Source organism: Marmota marmota, unplaced genomic scaffold, assembly GCF_001458135.2.
Source record: "Marmota marmota marmota unplaced genomic scaffold, marMar, whole genome shotgun sequence".
Taxonomy (NCBI): Eukaryota; Metazoa; Chordata; class Mammalia; order Rodentia; family Sciuridae; genus Marmota; species Marmota marmota.
This window is the reverse complement of record NW_025999891.1, coordinates 4,071,660-4,092,969: the sequence shown is the minus strand read 5'-3', so window position 1 is coordinate 4,092,969 and position 21,310 is coordinate 4,071,660. Positions and strand designations below refer to the sequence as shown.

The 21,310-nt window shown below is 46.3% G+C and overlaps 1 protein-coding gene across 3 annotated transcripts; it reads left to right on the top strand.

Annotated features, from left to right (window-relative positions):
• Positions 1–796: 796 nt before the first annotated feature.
• Positions 797–14,927, top strand: Pipox (pipecolic acid and sarcosine oxidase). 3 transcript variants are annotated; one of them, XM_015501078.2, is made up of 8 exons: positions 798–1,011; positions 3,460–3,674; positions 11,776–11,989; positions 12,261–12,443; positions 12,703–12,849; positions 13,202–13,360; positions 13,939–14,014; positions 14,304–14,927. In XM_015501078.2, exons 1-8 carry the CDS (start codon positions 898–900, stop codon positions 14,432–14,434), a joined length of 1,239 nt encoding a protein of 412 aa, XP_015356564.1. In that variant the 5' UTR covers positions 798–897; the 3' UTR covers positions 14,435–14,927. The 3 variants fall into 3 exon arrangements, with proteins under 3 accessions (XP_048649818.1, XP_015356564.1, XP_015356566.1); XM_015501080.2 differs by having other exon boundaries at positions 800–1,011; positions 3,526–3,674; XM_048793861.1 differs by lacking the exon at positions 13,939–14,014 and having other exon boundaries at positions 797–1,011.
• Positions 14,928–21,310: the final 6,383 nt, after the last annotated feature.

Genomic DNA, 21,310 nt, shown 5'->3' with positions numbered 1-21,310 from the left:
TTCAATGACTTATGGGCATTTCCTTTGAGACTCAGTATCTTTCCATTTATTCCCAAATTCCTATTTCAGAATTCCAAATTGTGTAAGAATCAGGACCAATAAATCCTGGCTCTGTCCTGATGCCTGTGACAGTACTTTCTTAGCACGCTGCCTGGCACAGGGGACTCTCCATACAGACCCCCTCTATGTGCTAGGCCAGTGACTGGTTCCCTTTCTGTGCCTAAGAAGAGGGCTCCTCCTCTCACTCTGTCCTTTCCACTTGTTCAGGATCATTTATTCTCCTTTTTTTCAACATGAAACTAAAACATGCTGAGAATAATTTCATAATCACAAAGCTGCCCTCCCAATTGGCCCCTGCTTCTACCCCCTGATCTCACCACCTATCAGGGAGGTGGGCCTTACCCTGGGCATCCTGCCAAGTTCTTAGCTGGCCCTGCAGAATTTCTAAAGGAAATCAGGCCGAGGAGAGGAAAGCCAGCAGGGGGAGGCAGCATTCCCGGTGCCCAGCTTGGTCTAGGAGGCATTGAAATTCCAGGGCCGAAGTCCTGAGACAAAGATCATAATGAGACAGGAAGGTGGCATAGGAAGGAGCCCATTTGCATGACAATAATTGAGCCAAGAATAGAAAGCTAGAGGGATGCAAGGGTGAGGCTGGCAGCTGAGCTGGGCTAAACCTCACAAATCAGACCATCCAGCTCTGCTCTGCCAGGGGGGCGGAGGCTAAGCCCTTTGCCAGGCTTTGGGGGAGGGAGGAGGAAGGAGCCGGACACAGCCCCAGGGGATTGTGGGAACGCTGGCCAAGCTGGACTTTGCCTTCCTGCTCTCCCTGCAGCCTGGTGCTGCCTTTGTTTGCCTTCTCCTTCGTGGGCTCTGTGGCCGGAGGGCTAAGTGGGCATCATGGGTACTCAGAAAGTTCTCTGGGATGCCATTGTGATCGGGGCAGGCATCCAGGGCTGCTTCACTGCGTACCACCTGGCCAAACACGGGAAAAGAGTCCTCCTGCTGGAGCAGGTACTGTGTCTGCCCTTCGGACCTTAAGGACTATGTCTCTCTCCTCTCCTAGGGAGGGTTTCCCAGAGCTAAGAGGTTATGAGTGAGGCCAAAGGACCCCAAATGTCACAAATTCTAGGCAGTCTGTAGTTGAGATGCTAATATTGTGTTTCATAACGATTCAAAGTTCCACTTTCCCTCAACCCCTGCAGGCCTTCCAGGTACATTTCTTCATTTTACTGTCTCTTGGTTCCTACCCACGACTGAGAAGTATCCCAGGCTGTGTTCTTTTTATTCTTGTTCCCAGTCTTTTGTGCCCAAATGGTTGATCCAGCCCAGAAAAATAATCAGTTCTGCTCTGGGTAAACTTAAGTAAAGATAATTTTGCCTAGGGGCAAGGGTTGATGTTTTAGTCAAAGAGGTAGGATTGTTTCCTGAATTTTATCAACTTCTTATCCCCAAACCCAGCAGAAGCTTCTGTCTATTCTGCCTCCTCTGAGTAGTAGTGAGATAGGAATTTGGGGATACAGAGAAAGAAAGATCAACTAAGTCTCAGAAGTGCAGCTCCGTGAATCCTTGGAATTCAGGGAATGCCCATGAATCTTTGAAATGCAAAGCAGACAACCTATGAGCCACCCAGCCCCTGCCCTTGGCCCATGCTTGTTAAGAAGTAACATAGTGGGGGCAATGGGCAAGTGATACAAAAATTGGCACAAAGTGGGTGTGGTGGCGCACACCAGGAATCCCAGAGGTTGACGCAGGAGGATTGCAAATTTGAGGTGAGCTTCAGCAATTTAGCAAGACCCTGTCTCAAAATGAAAAATAAAAAGGACTAGGGTTGTAGCTGGGTGGTAGAATGCCCCTGGGTTCCATCCCTAGTACTGCCAAAAGAGAGAGAGGGGGTGGGGAGGAGGTAAAACTGGCATGAAATTGTGTAACCGCCCTCACTCTACTTCTAGTTTAGCCCCTAGCTACTGTTCCTTTATAAATATTAACAGACTAAGAGGTTGCTGACTCTCCCTCTGGAGATGGCCCATATTCTCCCTTGAATGTATGTATATTCCTTGCTTTACCCCAAAAGACCTCTCTCTCTTGAGATGGCCCTGTATACTCCTTTGAATTTGTATCTGCTTCCTAAATAAATCTGGGTCTCTGACTAGTACATGCTGAAATTCTTCTCCATCATGTATGCCAAGGACCTCACTTGTTCTGAGTGGAGGTCCCCCTTCCTGGGAACTACTCCGGTGACAATAGCAGCCTTCTTGCACAGGGTAAGATGCACAGGAATATGATGCACATCATATTTTTCCTTAAAGGAAAGGTGACCCTATGCAGTGCTGTCCACAGTAACCACTGCATATGTGGGTGGACTCTGTGTGTCTGAAGGGTCCTTGGGAGTGGAGTGCAGGCCCACCATGCGAAAGGCTCTGCCTCACTGGGTTCTCCCTTGCCATTCTGCCTACAGCTCTCCAGGCTGGTTAGGGTGTACTTTTCTTGGTAATGAGCTGAGTAGTTAGAAATCTTCATTTCTCTATCATTTTGCTCATAGCCCAAGGGATTCCTGGTTCATCCTCTCAGGAAACTCTCATCTTTTGCTAAATCCCAGGATAGTTCTCCTATCCTGAGTGATCTGAAGCCACAGAGAAATAGTCAGCATTGTTTCCCTTATCCATAAAATGAGGGGGGCTAGATTAGAATAATCTGGAAGGTTTTTTCTAATTCTGCTTTTCTGTAAGTCCAAGTGGATGAGATTGTAGCAAGACAACTGGAGACCAGCTAAAAAAGGGATTTGTGGAATGTGAATGATGTTTGCAAAAAGAATGATGAGTTTAGTGTTACTGGAGAACTTCTACCTTAATCACCGAGGCAGTAGATTCCCAGCAATTTGGGAGGCTGAGGCAGGAAGAACGTGAGTTCAAAGCCAGCCTCAGCAATTGAGCAAGGCTCTAAGCAACTTAGCGAAACCCTATCTCAAAATAAAACATAAAAAGCATTTGGGATGTGGCTCAATGATTAACCCCAAGTACTAAAAAAAAAAAAAGATGGCTGGGGTTGAGCCTCAGTGGTAGAACGCTTGTCTAGCAGGTGTGAGGCACTGGGTTCAATTCTCAGTACCACATAAAAAAAATAAATAAAGATATTGTGTCCATCTACAACTAAAATTTTTTAAAAAGAGAGAGAGAATTTTATTTATTTATTTTGGTACTGGGGATTGAACCCAGAGGCACTTAACCACTAAGCCACATCCCCAGCTCTTTTTCGTATTTTGTTTAGAGACAGGATCTCACTGAGTTACTTGGGGCCTCACTAAGTTGCTGAGGCTGGCTTTGAACTTGTAATCTTCCTGCCTCAGCCTCCTGAGCCTCTGGATTATAGGTGTGTGCCACTGTGCCCGCCCAGCTGAGAGAGAATTCGAAAAGCTTGTATGAAAATATTTGAAGAATAAGTGGCTCTTGTTTGACAGCACAGAATGAGACGGGCCCTAAAGAGGGATGTAGCATCAGAGGAAATGGCTTCCCTTGTCTCCACTTTCAGTTCTTTCTTCCACACTCCCGAGGAAGCTCCCATGGACAGAGTCGCATAATCCGAAAGGCCTACGCTGAAGACTTCTACACTAAGATGATGGATGAGAGCTACCGGATTTGGGCCCAGCTGGAGCAGGAGGCTGGAACCCAGTTGCACAGGTGGGCAGGGGAGGAATTCCTTGAATCAAGGGACCCCATACCAGGAAGTGCTTTTAACCTGTGAAAAGGAAGGGTATGAACATTTGAAATGCAATGGGTGAGATGCAGGTGCCAGTCACCTGGAAGAATTCAGTACTCTGTCGTTATCATCGCACAGGTCCAACTGGCTCCTACCAAATTCTGAGTTCTAGGAATGGGTTAGACCTTGGGTCCAAGGCCAACAGAGCTTGAATTAGGAAAACTGTTGGAGAGACACAGTGGGCAGATACCCAAAGTTGGGCAGGCCTGTCTGGCACCTGCTGGACTTTGTATTTATACTTCTACAAAGTTCTCTTGTAGGGTTGTGGTTTAAGTAGAGGCTGAGGCTGCTTTCTTGATCCTTATTTTATTTTTAAACCAAGGATTAAATCCAGTGGCACTTAAGTACTGAACCACATCCTCAGCCTTTTTTAATATTTTATTTAGAGACAGAATCTTGCTAAGTTGCTTAGGGCCTCACTAAGTTGTTGAGGCTGGCTTTGAACTTGTGATCCTCCTGCCTCAGCCTCCTGAGCCTCTGGGATTAGAGGTGTGTGCCAATGCTACCAATGTTTTATATGCACTGTAGTATCCTAACTTTTTATGCTGGATCCTCAACCTCCCATCAAAACCCTATAAACTTGGGGCTGAGATTGTAGCTCAGAGGTAGAACGCACACCTAGCATGAGTGAGGCACTGGGTTCAATCCCCAGCACCACATAAAAAAATAAAGGTATTGTGTCCATCTAGACCAAAAACAAACAAGCAAAAAACCCTATAAACTCATTTCATTCTCTCTTAATATCACCTCCCAAATGAACATGGGGTGCTCCTCATGCCAGAATGCTTGCCAGGAGTGGCTTGAAGCTATTATTTCCCTGTTGCTCCTGTGGCTCTCTCTAACCCTTAGGACTCAAGTTCCTTGCTGACCTTCTCAAACAATCCAGGGGGAGAAAGCAGAAAACCTGTGATGCAATGGGAACTTTGACCACCCTTGCCTCCCCTCTGGCCTCCTCTGTGATTCTCAGCTGAACTTCCTTTACATAACCCTGGCTCTACCCCACAGGATGGCAGTTATTTTAATGGCCAAGAACCAAAAGGTTACTGTTCTGTTGCAAAAACACCATTAACTTAAGAGAAGTGAAATCCATTATGCAAATACAGCCAGGGCAGCTAATTAAGGACTTATTCAGAGGCAGCTAATGCACCCAGCACCCGAATAAAGGAGTATGTCTTGCTGAGGGGTGGCCTGGAAATGGGACCCTTCCCTGGCAGTCATCTTTGAATACTGCTGAGTGTCTTGGACTAGGAGAAATGCCCGAGGCCTTGGAGGGTACAGTTCTTCCCAGCGGAGGACCAAGGGATGTCTAGCAAATGTCTGGAGTCTTTTAGAGGGAGACATTTTCGGAGCCTGACAGCTTGAGTCTGACTTTGTGCTCTAGGTCTTACCGGCTATATGATTTTGGAAAAGTTTCTTCACTTCTCTTTTCTCATGGAGCTTTCTGAAGATTAAATGACACTTTTGTGAAGTTTCCTAGCAACTTTCAATAACTGTTGGTTCTTTTTACCTATTCTGGGTCAGCCATATCCGGGGTCCATTGTCCAATAAAGGAAGAAGGATGGGAGGAGTTAAATGCAGTGACAAACACCTGTAATCCCAATCTACTCAGGAGGCTGAGGAGGGATAATTGAAAAATTTGAGGCCAGCCTTGGCAATTTAGGCCCTCTTAAAATAAACACCAAACCAAACAAAAAAAGATACAAGGTCTCAATGGTAGAACACTTGCCTAGTATGCATAAAGCTCTGGGTTCCATTCCAGCACCTGGAAAAACAAAACACAAAGGAGACAAAAGGGAAGACAATCACAGATGCCACAGGAATGACTGCAGAAGAGAGGAAAAAGAGACCCTTGGATAGGAGACTCCCATAATCTCATAATCCTCTTAATTGGCAGGTGAGGGATTTGGAAGGACTTTGGAACCAGTCAGGCCTATTTCTAAATCTCAGCTCTTATGTACTTAGCTGTGTGGTTTGAGAGCAAGTTGTTTAGCCTCTGTGAGACTCAGTTTTCTCACTTGTAAAATGGGGATAAGTTTTCTCACTTGTAAATAAGTAAAATAAGTTTTCTCACTTGTAAAGTGGGGATAATAATATCTATTCTATGGAGCTGTTGTGAGGGTAAGGATGTAATGGGTTTAGAAAAGTACCCAGAAAATCGTCATCATCTTTACCATTTATTAATTTAGAAATTAGGGGCTGTTCACCCCTAATCTGAAAATCCAAAACCCTAAATGCTCCAAAATCTGAAACATTGGAGCACTAACATGACACTGTAAGTTGAAAATCTGACACCTGATTTTATGTGATTGGTCAGTCAAAACGCAGGAGCACTAAAATTAACTTTAGGTTACATGCATAAGGTGTATATGAAACATAACTGAATTATGGGTTTGGACTTGGGTCCCATCCCCAAGCCATCTCATTATATGAAAATGGCCTCAAATCCAGAAGAATCTGAAACACATCTGATCCCAAGTATTTTGGACAAGGGAAACTTGCCCTGAATACAAAACTCATTTAATTTTCCCTATTATCTTATAAGAGGGTCACTCCTGAGTAGTCAGGGTCTTTCCCCTTCCCAATGTACTGGGGATTGAACCCAGGGGTTTCATCCCCACCTTGAACTTGTTGATCCTCCTGCCTCTGTTGCTGGTTTTTGTTTATTTATTTGTTTGAGAAAGAGGTCTGCTATGTTGTTCAGACTGTCCTTGACCTTCTGGGCTCAGTGGATCCTCCTGCCTCAGCTTTCTGAGTAGCTGGGACTATAGGTGTCCATTATTGTGCATTAATGTGAATAACATAATTACTATATTCAATCTAGAACAGGGGTCGGCAAACTTTTTCTATAAAGGCCACTTGGTAAGTATCTTAAGCTTTTCAGGCCATATGGTCTCTGTTGCCACTGTTTAATTCTGTCGTTACAGTGTGAAAGCAATGCAGACAAGATGTAAATAAATCAACCTGGATGTGTTCCAATAAAACTTTATTTCTGGACACTAAAATTTGAATTTCATATAATTTTCTTGTGTCATAAATGCTATTCTTCTTTAGATTTTTTTTTTTTGGTCCCGGAAATTGAACTCAGGGGCACTCAACCACTGAGCCACATCCCCAGCCCAATTTTGTATTTTATTTAGAGACAGGGTCTTGCTGTGTTGCTTGGTGTCTTGCCATTGCTGAGTCTGGCTTTGAACTCATGATCCTCCTGTCTCAGCCTCCCTATCTGCTGGGATTACAGGCGTGCACCACTGCGCCCAGCTCTTCTTTTGATTTTTTAATAATGGCCCCCAATCCAGAAGATTCTGAAACACTTCTGCTCCCAAGTATTTAAACACTTCTGATCCCAAGAATTATTTAAACCATTTAAAGATATAAAAATCATCTTGGCCAGATGACAATAGACAGAAAGCCAGATTTGATCCTTGGGTTGCAACTTGTTGGTCCCTGATCTAGAAGATACCACAAAATGATTATGTTATTCACTCATTTCCCTGTCTCCAAACCAGTTCATGCCTAAATCATCCCAGGTCAAAAGACTGCTACCGTAATTTTAAAGACATGAAAATATGATAGCCTGTATCTCCCACGCCTTGTGCTGGGGACTGAACTCAGGGGCGCTCTACCATTGAGCTACATACATCCCCAGCCCTTTTTTATTTCTTATTTTGAGACAGGGTCTTGCTAAGTTGCTGAGGCTGGCTTCAACCTTGCAATCCCCCTTGCCTCAGCTTCCCAAGTCGCTGGAATTAGAGGAAGTGGGTCATGGCACCTGGTTCATAGCCTGTATTAAAAACTATTTTGACACCCCACAGCCCCAATTAAGACAAATGAAGAGTAATGTGAATGTGCTTTAAAAACCTTTAAAGTGCTGTAGCGAGCTAAGTGTTATTATTATTGTTATTATTCTATTAACAAGTTCTTTCTTATGGCTATCCTAATTTACTCAGGCATGCTAAATTTTTTTGGATCTTATCCTCAGTAGAAACAGAGCAGATAGATATTTCCCGTTCTCAGAATGGCATCTGAATTGAGCTGTCTACCTTTGGGATAAATGCCATTCAAATTGCTTTAGCTTTTACTCTTAATTTTGATTTTCTAAGTGATTCATCATCTTTGTGGTTCTTATTTCTCTCTAGATTCTTCTAGAAGAACCGGCACAATATAACTGATAGAAATAAGTGTACTTAATGCCATTTGATGATGATTAAAAAAACCAACATCTTTAGGAATTGGTAGTTAAGGTGGTTGCCCAATTCTTTTTATTCTGTTCTGCTGCTTCCCAGTGACAGCGGCATACTAAACATGGGTGGGCTCCGAATACTTGCATATATTCTGGGAACAGACAATGACACATGTGTCAGATCACAAGGTCTGAATCTTTTGTGATTCGTACAGCCAGGATGCTGATACCAACAGCAAAGCCCAGCTCTGTGGACCATCTCTTTCCTGCCCCTCCTTCTCCCTTTGAGTCCTACTATCCAGCTCCTGACCCAAGCTGCCCCTGCTTCGCTGACAATATCAGACAAGATCACAGCCGTAGGCAGTACAGCTGCTGGCAGAACCTGGTGGCCCCCTCCGCAGCTGCTGCTTCCTGTGTCTGCGAAGTGTCTGGCTTGTCAGCCACATCCCCTCCCTGGAGCAGTCTTTGTTAACCAATTCCACCTCGGCCCACTGAGCGGAAGATGAAACACAGAGAGCGCCTCCAAAACCCAACAAAGACAGCAGCCATTACCAAGTCCCTTCCCCAAGGTGACTCTGAGACCTGGCTTGCCTGGCACTTTTAACCAAGCCAGGGGAACGCTGGAGCTTGGGATGGGAGGCGGAAGATGCAGGAAGAATTGTCTTCCCCTACCAGTTCCTCCCAGTACCACCCTGCACCCTGTCCCGCACTAGAAACCTGTGGAAATCCCTGATTTCCAGCTCTGTATGTCACATCATAGGTGTTAGTGAGGCCACCGAAGAGTCAATAAGGCCCTTGGGAGGAATCTTCAATGACCTCTTCCTAGTGCTGGGGCTGGGAGGAAGGTACAGTTCATACCTAATGCTCCCAATACAGCCGCTGGGCATTCTGGGAGGTGGGAGCTACAAAATTTCTAGGGTTCCTTGGCAACCTGGGCTGGCTTCAGACCCTCCTTTCCAGGCCAGCCCTGGCCAATCATTTCCTGGTCATTTTTTCTCCCTGAAGATGCCTTTGTCTCTACTCACCCTTTCCTTCCCAAACTTTGTAACCTGGGTCTGAGCAGAAAAAGAAGAGGGGAGGCCTGGATCACATGAGTGAGAAACGGATGCAGAACAAGCAGTCCATTTATTGGGATCTAGGAAAAGCCATTAAGAAAATAAGCACTTAAATGATTTTCAATCTGCCCATGGAAGTCATCTGTCTTCATACTGGGGGGGAAAAGGCTCGTTCTCCCATCCTGGTTTTGATTGACTGATTTCCAATTCTCTGAGCATTTCCCATAGGAGCCTCTCACCTATCTCCCATAATGACAGGCCTTTGCATTTCCAGGCAGTGTTTTACATTTATTTCCGATTTGCTCATAATGGTCAAAAATCTCTCTCCAATCCAAGGCATTTCTCCAGCAGCGCACGGTTTCCCTCAGGCCAAATAGCTCAGCTGTGATCCACGGAAAATGAGAATTTCCCAAATGCGTCTTCGGACTAGGGGAGGGTCCGGCAGCACAAATTCAGATGGAAAATTTCCCACTGTTAGATCAATATCTGGGCTAAGAAATAAATGCCACAGGGGCAGAGAGCTGGAGCAAAATGATTACAATCGGCACAATTACATTCACCGGCAGAATCAGCTTGCTGATTACTCCTAGGGATGGGGAGCTCCCCCCTTCGTCCACCGCAGGACAGCTTGGGAATTAGAACATCACTCAGCATTTCATAATTCGACAGATTTGCCCGTTGTCTTGGCATGAGTTCATTTTTCCTATAGAGTACGTCCCTGTAAGAGTTCTTATTTCAAAGAAAGAAAGAAGATGGAAAGAAGGAAGGCAGGAGGGAAAGAAGGGTGAAAAGAGGGAAAGTAAATTTCAGACTATACGAGAGATCAAGGCTGCTATGTGGCGGGTAGGAGTTGGAATATGCTGCTGTGGAGTTTCCAAGCCAGAGATCTGACGTTATATCTGCATAGGTGAGGTGTAAGCCAGGTCTTTCCCAGAATGCTACCCAGCCAAGACCTCATCAGGGAAACAGGGACAAGTACATACACCAGGGGTTGGGAGGTATAGCTCAGTGGTAGAGCACGTGCTTAGCATGTGTAGAGACCTGGGTTCAATCCTAGCACTGCAAAAACAAAACAAAACAGAAAACCCACGTGGGTGACTTTTTTTTTTTTTCCTGCAGGGCTGTGGGTTGGATGCAGGGCCTCACGCACGCTAGGCAAGTGCCACTGAGCTACACTCCCAACCTCCTGGGTGGCTTTCTAGTTATCTTGTTGACCAAAAAGTTTACTAGGCAACTTTCATTACCTGAAAACCAATCTGAAGTCCTTTGGGAACCACAGAACAGAGGCTGTCTCCCTGGCTGGTGGGGATTTCTACAGCGTCTTTCCTCTGCTGAGTTCTGAAGAGGCAGTAGCTGGCGTTGCTATCTCACCAGTGGTGAATGCCGGGTAGGCGGGGGCCATGGCAAATGGATTGGGCACGCTGCGCGGCTCTGTGTACTGACACCGGCCCCCGGGCCTGCTGTGTCCCTACCCCCTCCCAATCTTCTCTTTAATCCCCCCAACCAGATAATGTGGGATTTGGAAGCATGTAATATCCATGAGACTCCATTATAGGCTATTACGAGCTTTATACGCAGAACCTGGGGGATGTACCAGGATGCCGCTGGCCAGTGGGGCTGCCGAAATTGAGAGGGACCATTCCCGAGGGCTCAGGGGGACCATCCCATTGTTTAAACAGTACCCCCCACCCCTGCCACAGAGAGTTCTAGCTTCTTTTGATAGAGAAGCAGGAAACATTTAAAGAGAAACATCTTTCAATCCCTTACAGAGTAAGAAGGACAGAAGGAGGTATAGGGGAAAACAAAATCAGAGAATCATTGAATTTATTGCTAGAGCCCAGAGAGACCATCCATGGGGGGTTTGCGCATGAAATCGCTGTTGGCATTTGGGGTGGGATCTTCTCAAGCTTTGCAGATTTAGGGTCCTTGATCTCTGCCCACTAAATATGAATGGGAACTCCAGCTATGTGACAAATGTAAATATGGCCCATGCTATTTCCATTTGTCCCTGGGTAGAAGGGGGATATTATCCTGGTGTGGAACCACCAAAGGTCCAACAGGCATATGTCACAGAGGAAGAATCTGGGCCTGGATAGGTAAGTCTCCAGATCAAGGTCATATCAAGGTGACACCAGAGTTAGAAGCAGAGCCAGATCTCTTAATATAGGACCTTTTCCACAAAACAAGCAGCTTCTGAGAAGGAACTAGAGACAAACAGGGGCTGGGGTTGTGGCTCAGCGGTAGAGCTCTCACCTAGCATTTGTGAGGCCCTGGGTTCGATCTTCAGCACCACATAAAAATAAATAAATAAAATAAAGGTATTGTGTCCAACTACAACTAAAAAATAAATATTAAAAAAACAAAAACAAAAGACAAACAGACACACAGGAAGAGACAAAAATATATGATGAGAAAAGGGAAGAGGAGAAGGAACAGCAGGGTGGGAGAGAAACAGAAAAGAGAGATCAACATAGAGAGTAGTTTAGGGGATGGGAGGAAGGGGAAGAAATCTTATCAAACTGATTGCACATCTACCATTTTCAAGGGATGGAAGATGAAAGAGAATTTAGGATCTCTGCTCTCAAGGGCAGGATGAAGGGACAAGCAAACAAATAGTGAATGCCAATGGCAAACTTGGGAATGGGCTGGAAGCCAGGACTCTGATGAGAGTCCTGCTCTTGAATGTGAGGCTGTGACTTGCTTTCACTTGAGAAACTTGTTGAAGAATGAACGCAAAGGTCTCTGACACCTACCTTCACCCAAATAGCCTTGTCTTTTCTCTAACAGGCAGACTCAACTACTGCTGCTGGCAATGAAAGAGAATCCAGAACTAAAGACAATGCAGTCTACTCTGTCAAGGCAGGGGATAGAACACCAGTATCTTTCATCTGGAGAACTAAAGCAACGTTTCCCAAATATTCAGTTCACCAGGGGAGAAGTAGGGCTCTTGGACAAGTCCGGAGGTGTCCTCTATGCTGACAAGGCCCTCAGGGTCCTCCAGGTGACAATGTGTAGCATTGGGACAATCCAACTTCCTGCTCTGGGTATCCTGGGTGTCAATCATCCAGCCTTCTGGGTGAGGGCCTTTGCCCTGCTGGCTTTGATCTTGACTTTTGGGACAGGGCATTTGTATATACCCTACTGGTGCTGTCAACCTGGGAGAGGAGGTTTAGATTCTGCTGCCTCGTGGCTGCCCTAACTGAAGGGCTCTTTGTTCACCAGGGTGAGCCACCTACACAACTAATTCACCTTTTCCTGCTCTGTCTTGTCAGGAAGCGATTCGCCAGCTAGGAGGCACAGTGCAGGATGGGGAGAAGGTGATGCAGATAAGACCCGGGCAACCAGTCATGGTGAAAACCACTTCTGGGAGCTACCAAGCCAAGAGCATGATCATTACTGCAGGTCCGTGGACCAACCAGCTCCTCCGTCCCCTGGGAATTGAGTTACCTCTCCAGGTAGGAGAAACCGGAAGACTGAGAGTCAGTGCTTAAGAGAAGAAGCCTTGGACTGGGCGTGTAGCTCAGTGGTAGAGTGTTTGCCTAGCACGTGCAAGGCCCCAGGTTTAGTTCCCCAGTACTGCAAACAAACAAAAAAATTGGATAAGACAAGGACAGATGTATGAAAGGGTGCAGGACCCCAGAAGAGACTGCTCTCACTGACAACAGTGTTTCATAGTTTTCTTCTTTTCTCACACTCTTGCTCCCCTGCCTCAAGACACTGCTGATCAATGTGTGTTACTGGCGAGAGAAGGTTCCTGGGAGCTATAGCGTGTCCAAAGCCTTTCCATGCTTCCTGAGCCTCGACCTGGCTCCCCACCACATCTATGGGCTGCCTGCAGGAGAGTACCCAGGGCTGATGAAGGTGAGCAGAGAGGTCAGGAGAGGACAGCTCGGTACCCATATAGATCTGGGGCAGCTGCTCTAACTTGCCCCTTCACAGTCTCCCCCAGGTCCCAGTGGACAGCAGCAGGAATCTACTTCATTACTATTTGCTGTTTGCAGCATGAGATCCTCAGCTGCCTAGAGACCCAAGCCAAGGGAGCTTTTTCCTTGCAATCATAGGGTGGGTGCAGGGATGGACACCAGGCAACCTCATGTGGCCACATTGTATATGTCATGATGGATGGGGACATCCTGTGTCCACGCCTTCCCCTTGCTGGTTGGTGCACGTGGAAGGCCAGCATCACCGCCCACACTGCTCTGATGGGGGCCAGGTCTGCTATCACCATGGCAACAGTGTGGACCCTGAGGAGCGGGACTGCCCCACAGCCTTCTCAGATATCCAAGATGTCCAGATCCTGTGCCGTTTTGTCAGAGACCACTTACCTGACCTGAGGCCAGAGCCCGACATCATGGAGCGTTGCATGTACACGGTAAGGGGACTGGTGGTCTCGCCAGGCCTGTTCTGGCTCTGGAGAACAGAGGAAGGAGACCGACAGACCTTGTGCTGGCCAGGCCTGACTCCATTTGACACTTGACACAGTGCTTCAAACAAGCGAGCTAATTTCTGTGGGTTGGTTCACCTCCACGAGAAAGGTAGGGTTTATTTGTATTTTTTTTTTCATTAGGCAACTAGTTTATGCCTGGTAGTCCTTCATTATATTTCCCAGAAGAGTGCTAAGAGATTTTTGTGGCAAGATGCTTCAGTTGAGCAGGACTTTGGGGACAAAAAAAAAGAGACAGATGTCACCAGAGCCGGAGGCATCTTGACTAAAGTTAGTTTACAAAGATGATCTGAGCACCTACTGTGTTCATAGCTCAATAGGAGGAGAGAGACAGATGGATGAATGAGGAAGACTGGCACACCCAGAGTGGAGACGGGTCCCCAGGAAGCATGCATGTGCCCCAGCTCGTTCTTTCTGGAAAGAAATCCAGCCTAGTTCCTTCCCGTCAGAGCCTGTAGTTCCTCCTCCCCATCCTCAAAAGAGACAAGTGTGTTGTTTCTTTCTAGAACACCCCTGATAAGAATTTTATTCTCGATCGCCACCCGAAGTATGACAACATTGTCATTGGTGCTGGATTCTCTGGTGAGCATGAGGATCAGGGGAAGGGGTGCCCACAAGCTGACCTACCTCAGTGCCAGGAAAAATGGTATTTTCTACCCTCCTAGCTGCCCACACAGGGCTAAAATCCTGGACATTGAATGTATAAGGAGGCTGGGTAGGCAGAAAAGGGGTACCCAGGGCGGGAGGTGATTTCTGGCTTTGGGGTGAGACCAAGAGGAAAAATAGCCCTCTCTGGGTAAGTGGAGAACATCTCCAGAGCCCAAACTCTGGGTCCCTGAGGATGCTTGACAATCTGCTCTCCTCCTTCTAGGGCATGGATTCAAGCTGTCCCCTGTTGTGGGGAAGATTCTGTATGAATTAAGCATGAAATTAACACCATCCTATGATCTGACACCTTTTCGAATCAGCCGCTTCTCTGGCCTGGACAAAGCCCATCTTTGACCCTCGACCACCACCCCCTTCTGTGCTCAGGAGCCCTCTGCTGGGGAGGACTTCTCAGATGGAAGAAAGGCCCCGGGATATCATTTTAAACTCCTGCTTCTCTTGAAATCCCTGCAAACACCAAGTAATCGAGTCTGTCTCTTTCTCTAGACAGCTCCCCAATTTCAATGACCTTCTCTCTCCCTCCTGGAAAGCCAATTAGATGTTCCATCATCTCAGAGTAGCAAGGACCTTTGAGATGGATCTTTCAATAGGGAAGTGACATAGGGACTGGCTCAGGAGACCAAAACGGTTGTTAAAAAAAATTCTCTTTATTGGGGACATTCAATGAACATGGGGTGGATTTGGCTAAATTTGCCCAGGGGAGGGTAAACAAAAGACCTAGATCACTAATGCCCTTGGGGTTCCTTTTCCTAAAACTAGAGTCATCCTCCATCAAAAAATTCCCATACTATCTCACCCTAGCTGCACAATAAATGCTTCCTGAAAAAGATTTGTTGAACAAACAAATAATTGCATTGCGTAAAAGTCTGCGGTGGGCTTTCTTTTCCGTATGACCTTATTTCCCACAGGCTCTAATTGTCTAAATTAGCACCATAGAATCCGTTACCCTAGGCATCCACAGAATCTCTATCCCTCTCCACGCTCTCTCAGCACCCCCTTTCTTTGAATTCTTTGTCTCGTCCTCATCCTCTCTCTAGATCTGTAAAGATGTTCAGTTCCCCAGTCTCTCATTAAGGTGTATTGTCAGGTCCTTATGAAGATGGAACTGTTATACCAGAAAGAAGGAGCGAGACACACTCGCTTAGAAACCCTGTTCAATGTTTGAATGTTAAATGTGCCATTTTATTATCATTAGCATTGCTCCCACTTAATGAAACAGCATCAGCACTGAGGCGGCTGGCCTCCTTGCACTAATTGCTTCGGAAGGGAACGGGCTCATAATGACCCCAGGGTGGCTGGAGGGTTAAAGGGTATAAACAGGGACTCAGGCAAGGCTTGGATGCACTCAGGTGAAACCCAAGCAAGGGGACTCCACCCCCCTACCCCGATCGGTCCAGTTTCATCCTGGAGAACAGGATTTTAAATGCTTTGGAGAGAGGAAAGCTGGAGCTGGGTGGGGTAGATATGTTAGGAGGAGTCACTGTGTGTGAAAGAATGGGCAATAGGAACAGGAGGCAAAATATTCCCAAGGAAAATACAACGCAGGCAATTGCTCTTAACTGCCTCAGTCCTTAAAGGTCTAGGCACATGTACTAGAATTTCTCCAGTGAGATATAAAAGCCAGTGACCCTGTCACCTCCATGCCAAATCTGCTTTTTGGGTGATCTCAAGTGGTTCTCTGAACCTCAGCCTCTGTCAAGTGGGTATAATAATACTGACATTACTATAGGGGTGTGTGAGTGTCAAATAAGATCATTCATTCATTCAGTTACACAGATAGTTATTTATCTTCTACTGTGTAACAGGCAGTGTATTAGGCAATGTGGATGTATCACTAAACGAAACAGAGACAAATTGCTGTTCTGAAACAATATGTTTGTTCCTCAAAAAATAGAACTACCATATGATCCAGTAATTCTACTTCTGGGAGTATACTCAAAAGAATCGAAAACAAGGTCTCCAAAAATTATTATTATTATTATTTTTTTAGGTACTAAGGATTGAACTCAGGGGCACTCTACCACTGAGCTACATCCCCACCACTTTTTTTTCTTTCTTTTTTAAGTGTAGATGGACACAATACCTTTACTTTTGTTTATTTATTTTTATGTGGTGCTGAGGATTGAACCCAATGCCAGGCAAGCGCTCTACCACTGAGCCACAAACCCAGCCCCCCAGCTCTTTTTCATTTTGAGACAGGGCCTCACTAAGTTGCCCAGGCTGGCCTCTAACTTGCAATTCTCCTGCCTCAGCTTCCAAAGTAGCTGGGATTTCAGGCACGCGCCATGATTTCCTGCTCAAAAGATTATTTTATACACCCATGTGTAGAACAGTATTATTCACAATGGCCAAGAGGTGGAAACAACCTAGATGTCCATTGATAGATGAATGAAAAACATGTAGTATGTACATACAACAGGATACTATTCAACATCAAAAAGGAAGACAATTGTGATAGATGCTACAATATGAATGAAACTCAAAGACATTGTGCTAAGTGAAATAAGCCAGACACCAAAGGACAGTCAGGGCTGGGGTTGTGGCTCAGTAGAAGAGCACTTCCTTGCATGTGTGAGGCACTGGTTTCTATTCTCAGCACCGCATATAAATAAATGATTAAAATAAAGGTCCATCAACAACTAAAAAAATATTGGGGCTGGGGATGTGGCTCAAGTGGTAGCGCGCTCACCTGGTACGTGTGCGGCCCGGGTTCGATCCTCAGCACCACATACAAACAAAGATGTTGTGTCTGCCAAAAACTACAAAATAAATATTTAAAAAAATTCTCTCTCTCTCTTTAAAAAAAAAAAACAACTAAAAAATATTTAAAAAAAAGAAAAGGATGGACACTGTACTATTCTACTTTATACCAGTACAGTGGTCACATTCATAGAGACAGAGGGTATCATGGTGGTTGCAGGGGCTGAGAGGAGGAGAAAACGGGGTTTTGTTTATGGGTGCAGAGTTTCAGTTTTGCAAGGTGGAAAACATTCTGGAGAGCAGTTGCACAATAATGTGAATAGACTTAATGCCACTGAACTATAGATACCTAAAAATGGCCAAGATGGTACATTTTATGTTATGTGTATTTGACCATAATTGTAAAAATTCCTATTTTAATAGAGCTTGCAGTTCAGTAAGAAGACATGGAAGCAATACATATTATAAATTATGTCATATATTAAAAAGTGATCATTGCTTTGGGGTAAAACAGAGCAGAGGGAGGACAGGGAGTGATAGGGGGATTCTGACCTTTTCAGTGGGTGGTTAGGGTGAGTCCCACTGGTGTGGTGTAGGGGTTTGCAGTGCTGGGGCTGGAACCCATTGCCTTGCGTGTGATAGGCAAGTTCTTTAACACTGAGCTACACCCAGAGCCTAAGGGAGGGCTCTGAGGAGATTTGGAAGAGGAGAAGGTGTGAGCCTGGAGGCAGGTAAAAGAATGTCAAGAGTTGTATTGAGGGGAAGAGAGAAAGGAGATATGGAGAGAGACCCAGATGTGCTCCTAGCAGCTGTCAAGCTGACCAAGCCAGAGAGAAGGTGTTAGGATTGTCCCCTCTTGCTCCTGCTGCCTGTGGCTCTCTCTGCCTCTTCTGTTGGTGCCATCCTCCTCCCCCAGCCAGCTGCAGCTCCCCTTCCAAAATATCCAGCCTTATTCAGCTTGTCGGTGACAGCTAAAGGAGGGGACCAATGTCTTGTGGAGGCTGAGAAAGGACAAATGGGGGAGGCTACCAAGCCCTGTCGGAGCTGGTGAAATCTTCTGCTAGAGAGTCCTGTGTGTGTATTGGAGACAGCAGAGAGAGGGTGGGCGAGTGGGGTAGGTTGGGGTCAGCAAAGAACGGAGTAAGGCAAGGACCTGGAGAAGAGGAGACTGGAAACGTGCAGATCTTCAGGGGTGCTGCGCAGCCCCCAAGTCAAAGGCAAGGGGCAGGAAGGCCCAAGTGGGAGGAAGTGGGAATTTCTTAGTGGGGGTAGGATGGGATGGCAAAGGGGAGAGGCACTGTAGGGAATGGTTGATGGGCATAGAGGAAGGCCAAGGGCAATTCGAAAGGGGTCAGAGGACGACTTGCTGAAGGATTGGCCCAAACAGGCCACTCAGTATAGGCTCGCTGCTTTCCTGCTGCCACCGGAGGGTGGCCAGGCATTTCCTTTCAGACAGGCCCTGCATATCTTCAAGATGGAAGGAAATCAGAATCAATCAGGCAGGCAAGAAGAGACCTCTGGAAGGGCAACTGGGGTCCGCACAAGGCTGCAGGGGAGAGATAAGGGCAATGAAGAGAAAGAGGCTGGTGTGGTTGCCAACCAGACCAGGGAAAACAGAGGCAGCCTAAAAATAGACTGGGGTGGGGAGGGAGGAGAGCCAGTCCCCAAAAGGAGGGAGAGCCGAGGCAATCGATGCCATCGCTACTCTGACCCAATTCTTCATCTCTCAGCCTCACCAAACTGACAAATGAGGGCTTGATGGGGAACTAGGGAAAGATTGGCAGAGAGGGAGGAGAGTCGGGGGGGGGGGAAGTAATCTGGGTCCCGAAGCTAGGCGATTGTGGGATACAAATCAGTAGCCATGGTGTGGAAGAGAGGAGATACTTGGTGTGGTTAATAGTAGCTCAACCCTCCCCGGAGGGTGGTATCCTGGAACAGGTTTCAGAGCTTAAAGGATGTGAGTCTTACTTGGAAGAAGTTCAATGATCTAGAAAGGTTTAAGGAGGCAAACCAGGAAGTGTCAGCCTGGACCCAGTAGGCTGGAAAGAAACTGGAGGCCTGCTTTTCACTTCTCAGGGAGAAGTGAATTTAAAGGGAATTTGGTTATTTCAGTGCAGTAAGAGGGATTTAGGTTAGACTTCAGGAAATCCATCCCATTGGGCAGATATGTGAGATATTAAAACAGGTCCCTATTAAAACAGGGTATTCTTTCCTTCTAAACAATGAGAAGAAGCCCATCTGCTTGAGTATACAGAGGTTCATCTGAAGGCCAGGGCTCCCCACAAAACCTTTGGAAGACTGTGGACTACAGGGGGGCGGGTGTCTAGGAATCTTATTACCCTGGTGGTAGGGTAAGAAATGGGTATTTGGGCTCAGGTTGTGGGGAGAGGGAAGCACAAAGTGGCCCAGATCTGTCCTGGAGGCAGCAGGGACAGGGGGCAGGATTCTAACATGGCATTTACATAACTTTGAATAATGAATAAGCCCAGCTCTGGGGTTCCTGGTCAGCACTGCTCATCTGCATCTTTATTAAGCTTTATAAATGATTCAGCTCCCTGCACCGCCCCACCCCCCCACCCCCAGCCCTGCCCAGCCTGCCCCAAGCATCAGGGTAGTTGATTGCTCATTATTTTAGACTAGATTTGTTTCACCAACATTCAGTGAGGCATAGAGTGGGGGACACAGGAGGGAGGAACATATCCAGAAGGCGAGTGGGGATGGGGGGTAGAAGAATGGAGGACAGGCATGGCTGCTGTGGGAAGTGGGCTCTCTGCTGGGAGCACTAAGGGTGCAGGCGTCATTCCCCAACATGTTCCTGGGGCCAACATTTTAAGGAGAGACCGGTTTCTTAGATTCCCCCAAATGTGCTGAATTCAAATCCCACACAAATCCCCGATTTCCCTTATATCTCCTGCCAAGTCCCCGGCAGGCCCCTCGCTCAGCTCCAGCTCCTCACACAGCCACTTGAGCAGCCATGGAGTAGAGCCCCCGGGGAAGTTCTCACTTTTTCCTGAGGCAGGAATTTTGCTATTTTCATGGAAAAAAAAAATCTGCTATTCTTGCAAGGCAAGAACAAGCACTAGGCATATTAGGGGAGAAAGGGAAAGAACAGGCACACGGTATGTGAATGCATAGGGGAAAGGACTCAAAAAAGGACCCGAAGATGCAGAGCTCTCAGCTTGTCCGAAGAGGCATCTTAGTGCCAACTGCCCTGGGAGTTGCCGAACCTCCTGGCTCGAGCCAGGGAGAAGTATTTAACAGCCTCAACGTGGAGGAGTTGGCAGGAGACTCCTGATGGGGGGAAAGGTAGAGCATTTCTCAACCCTGGCTGCACATTAAAGCCACCTGGGGAGCTTTAAAAAATATGATGCTTGGGTCCCACCCAAGGCCAATTAAATCAGAATTCCTGGGAGGAAAAGCCCTGAGCACAGTATTTTTTTTTTCTCTAAAGCTGCTCAATCTCGTCTCAATCTTGGTTTAAACAAACGAACACACACACACACACACACACATACACACACACTCTTACGTATAAACACACATACATATGTATACTAAATATGTAAATAAAACACATATAAATATATATTAAAAATTATAATAAAATCAGGGAAATTTCAACATTGATTGGAGCTGGGCCCAGTGGTGTTTACCTGTAATCCCAGCAACTCCAGAGGCTGAAACAGAAAGATCACAAGTTTGAGGCCATCCTCAGCGACTTAGCCAGACTTTCATCTCATAACAAAAAAGGAGTGGGGCCAGGCAGGAGCTGTGGTGCATGCCTGCAATCCCAGTGGTTTGGGAGGCGGAAGCAGGAGGATCATGAGTTCATAAACCAGCCTCAACAATTTAGGGAGGCCCTAAGCAACTCAGCAAGACCCTGTCTCTCAATAAAAAATGCAGAAAAGGGCTGGGGATGTGGCTCAGTGGGTAAAGCACCCCTGGGTTCAATCCTCAGTACCAAAGAAACAAACAAACAAACAAGAAATAAAATAAAAATGAAAAAAAAACATTGGTTGGATATTTGATATTAAGGAATTATTGATCATTTTTAAGTGTGATAAGAGTATTGTGATTATGTTTTTTTAAGGAGTCATTTTCTTTTCTTTGAAGGATCAATACTAAAGGATTCCCTGATGAAACATCACCAGATCTTCAGTCAGTCTCAAAACAAGCCAGTAAAGGGAAAGGAGAAGTGGGCGGGGCGAGATTCACTGTGGATAACTGTTGAAGCTGCTTGAATTTTACTTTTTATATACAAACCAAAATAGCAACACTCCTTGCATGTTTCTGTCATGCAGCAGAGCCAGGCACTTAGGAGGATGTGGCCACCACGGCACCTAGGAGAAAAATATTTGCAGGACCCTACATAACAGGTCCTCCTATTTCTTGCCCTCCCTCTCCCCCCAGGCAGCACAGAGTGGGGCACTTGGGAACAAAAATAACTGGCTGTTAGAGATGTAACTTCCCTGGTACCCTGGACTCTGCAGATTTCTTCTTCAGGTGCCCACC